General features: G+C 40.8%; 1 protein-coding gene across 1 annotated transcript; it reads right to left on the reverse strand.

Moving 5' to 3' along the window:
- Window positions 1–617: 617 nt before the first annotated feature.
- Window positions 618–1,571, reverse strand: LOC101094567 (olfactory receptor 2G2). The gene has a single exon (XM_011283251.3). The coding sequence runs from the start codon at window positions 1,569–1,571 to the stop codon at window positions 618–620; it is 954 nt and encodes a 317-aa protein (XP_011281553.2).
- Window positions 1,572–3,994: the final 2,423 nt, after the last annotated feature.

Raw genomic sequence — 3,994 nt, forward strand, 5'->3', positions numbered from 1 at the left:
ATGAATCAGACTTTATTGTTAGTTTGACTGGTTTATTAGTCCAACTACAAAATAATAGAACCATGCTCTTTTTTTCTATTTTATCTCCGACCAGAATGTGTGGTTTTTGTCCTATTTGTCCTTTGATTATGCCCCTCTGCACATCTCTATCACATTCTAAGAAGACAGAGTATAGGAGGAAATAAAAATTTTGCCTCATGACAGTTTGCCTAAAGTTCTTGCATCTCAGCCACAGCTTTGCAAAAACAGTAAGCCACAGGTACATCTAGAGATACAAGAAGACTTAAAGACTAAGTGTGTTATTTACAAATGAAGGAAAAAAAATTACTAGTTTAAAACATTTCTCAAGTATTTTTATATTTTTCTTAATGTATTTTGGAGAAAAGACATAGAAGAATAGATTGACTAAAGTATTTATGTTGCTACTGAGTAATGGCAAAGTAGGGACTAGACATACATATTCCATAGTATATTATAGAATGTTGTATAAATAATTAACCAAAAGAAAATGGGAGAAAATGACCCAAGTAGGCTTTTATTAAAATTTTTATGTGTTTTTTTTTACCACAGAAAAGAGATGTTCATCACAGTAATGCTTTAAAAAAACATTTTTATAATCATATGAAATTTAGTCCCAGAATCTTCCCTAGAACTTTCTTTAGTGCCCACTTAACCTCTTTATTTCGCAAAGTATAGATAACAGGGTTGAGCATGGGTGTCACCACGGTGTAAAACAGGGAAACAAACTTTCCCTGCTCCTTGGATCTGCTATTGGCTGGCTGAAGATACATGAATATTATGGTTCCATAGAAGATTATGACAACGATCATGTGGGAGGAGCAGGTCCCAAAAGCTTTCTTTCTTCCAGAAGCTGACTTAATCCTCAAAACTGCTTGGGCAATGTAGCCATAGGAAATCAGGATGAAGAAGATAGGAACTATAAGGAAGATAATGCTAGCTACAAAAAGTTCAGCCTCATTAAAAGTGGTGTCCACACAAGCCAACTTGATAAGCACAGGGACCTCACAGATGAAATGATCCACTTGATAATGCCCACATAAGGGTAGCTGAAGGGTGAGAGTGGACTGTACTAGAGTAGTGACCACCCCACTGAGCCATGACAAAGATGCCAGGGCCATGCAGAGACGTGGATGCATTAAGACAGTATAGTGGAGGGGACGGCAGATGGCAATGTAGCGATCATAGGACATCACAGCTAGGAGGACACACTCTGTAGATCCCAGAGCAAGAGAGACATACAACTGAACCACACAGCCACCATAGGTGATGTTTTTCATAGGATCCCACAAGTTTACCAGGAGCTGAGGAATAACACTGCTGGTAAAGCAGAGATCCAAAAAGGAGAGTTGAGAAAGGAAAAAATACATCGGTGTATGAAGCTTGGATTCCAGATGAGATACCAGAATGATGGTGGTATTTCCAAAAATGGTTAGTAAATACAAGATCAAAATGATCACAAATAGAACCTTCTGTAACTGAGGGTAATCAGAAAACCCCAACAGGATAAAACCTGTTATGTTGCTCTCATTGGTACTCCTCATCATCCCCATGTGCAAAGTATGTTCCCAGCTGAGAAAAATGACATATTACATAAGGTCAAATGAGACAATGTCACCTCCCCCAAAAGTATTCTATGTTCTTAGAACTTATACCTTCACATATAGTGACTTAGATCTATTTGCTTATTGTGTGCATTCTAACTAAATGCAATGCATATCCTCTTAATATCTTAGCTGTCCTCTGATGCTCTCCAAAATAGAGAAGAGCAGACATATTTAAAAATATCATCAAGCTATGATAATTAGAACATATGGTATTGTCATAAAAATAGATATATAAATCAGTGGAGCAAAAAAACGGGCCGAGAGATAAACCTATTTATATATAACCAATAGATCTTCAATAAAGGTGCCAAGAATACATCATGAGGAAAATATAGTTTTTTCAATAAATGGTGCTGGGAAAGCTAAATAAAGACATGCAAAATATTGAAATTGGTCCTCTAGCTTACACTATATGCACCATCAATCAACTCAAAATGTATTAAAAACTTAAATGTAGGACCTCAATCTAAACTCCTAAAAGAAACATAAAGGAGAAGCTTCATGACATTGGTCTTGGCAATGATTTTAGAAATATGACACTGAAACCATAGGCAACAAAAGCAAAAATCTAGGAAATGGGATTAAATATTTGCAAAAAAAAATCCAAAAAAGAGTTAATATCCAAAATATATAAGAATCTCAGATGAATAAATAGCAAAAATAAATAAATAAATAAATAAATAAATAATAAATAATTACCTGATTCAAAAGTAGACAAAGGTATTAAATACACATTTCTCCGACATACAAATGTTTAATAGACATAGGAAAAATGATCAGTATCACTAATAATCAAGGTAATGCAATATGGCACAAATGAAATATCACCTCACACCTGTAAAGATGGATGTTATCAAAAACCAAGACACAGTCAGGGTGCCTGGGTGGCTCAGGTGGTTAAGCATCTGATTCTTAATTTCAATTCAGGTCATGATCTTGTGGTTTATGATTTCAAGCTTCATGTCAGGCTCTGTGCCAACAGCAAAGAGCCTGCTTTGGATTCTCTGTCTCCCTCTCTCTGCCCCTCCCCTGCTTGTGTTTGCTCACTCTCTCTCTCTTTCAAAATAAATAAATAGGGGCACCTGAGTGTCTTAGTTGGTTAAGCATTTGACTTGGGCTCAGATCATGATCTCATGGTTCATGAGATCAAGCCACATGTCAGGCTCTGTGCTGACAGTTCAGAGCCTGGCCCTCCTTCGGATTCTGTTTCTCCCTGTCTCTCTGCTCCTCTCCTGCTCAGGCTCTATATCTCAAAAGTAAATAAATGTTAAAAAAAATTTAAATAATAATAAATAAATATTTTAAAAAGATAGCAAATGTTGACAAGATTGTGGAGAAATTAGAACCCTTGTACAGTGTTGTGAGAATGTAAAATGGTACAGCCACCATGAAAAACAGAATCAACATTACTCAAATAAATAAATAAATAAATAAATAAAACTGTCAACAATAATGATTCAACAATCCCATTTCTGGTATATATTCAAAAGAATTGAGGAGGGAAGGAAGATGGCGGCTTAGGAGGATGCTGGGCTCACCGCCCATCCTGCTGATCACTTAGATTCCACCTACACCTGCCTAACTAAGCCAGAAAACCACCAGAAGACTAACAGAACAGAGTCTCTGGAGCCAAGCACAGAGGAGAGGCCCTCGGAAGAGGGTAGGAAGGGTGGAGAGGCGGTGCATGCTGCACGGACTGGCGGGAGGTAGCTGGGGCAGAGGGGCAGCCTGCCGGCCAAGAAGAGCCCCCGAGTCTGGCTTGCAAAAGAGGAGGGGCTGGACAGAGTGTGTTCCGACAGAAAGCGGGACTTAGCATCTGGGAGGTCATAAGTTAACAGCTCTGCTCGAAATCGGGAAGGCTGGAGGACAAAGCGAGGGAGAGTTGCTGAGGCCCTGGAAGACAGAGCTCAGTTTGGCGGGGAACAAAGACGCTCGCCAGCGCCATCTACCTCGCCCATCCCCCAGCCAAAATCCCAAAGGGAACCAGTTCCTGCCAGGGAACTTGCTCACTCTGCACAAACACCCAATTCTGTGCTTCTGCGGAGCCAAACCTCCGGTAGCAGATCTGACTCCCTCCTGCTGCCACAGGGACCCTCCTGAAGTGGATCACCTAAGGAGAAGCGAGCTAAGCCTGCCCCTCCTGCCCCCGTGCACCTTGCCTACCCACCCCAGCTAATACACCAGATCCCCAGCACCACAAGCCTGGAAGTGTGCAAGTAGCCCAGACAGGCCACACCACCCCACAGTGAATCCCTCCCCTAGGAGAGGGGAAGAGAAGGCACACACCAGTCTGACTGTGGCCCCAGGGGTGGGCTGTGGGCAGACCTCACATCTGACTGCGACTCCGCCCACCAACTCCAGTTATACAC

The sequence above is a fragment of the Felis catus genome, chromosome A1 (assembly GCF_018350175.1).
Source record: "Felis catus isolate Fca126 chromosome A1, F.catus_Fca126_mat1.0, whole genome shotgun sequence".
Lineage (NCBI taxonomy): Eukaryota > Metazoa > Chordata > Mammalia > Carnivora > Felidae > Felis > Felis catus.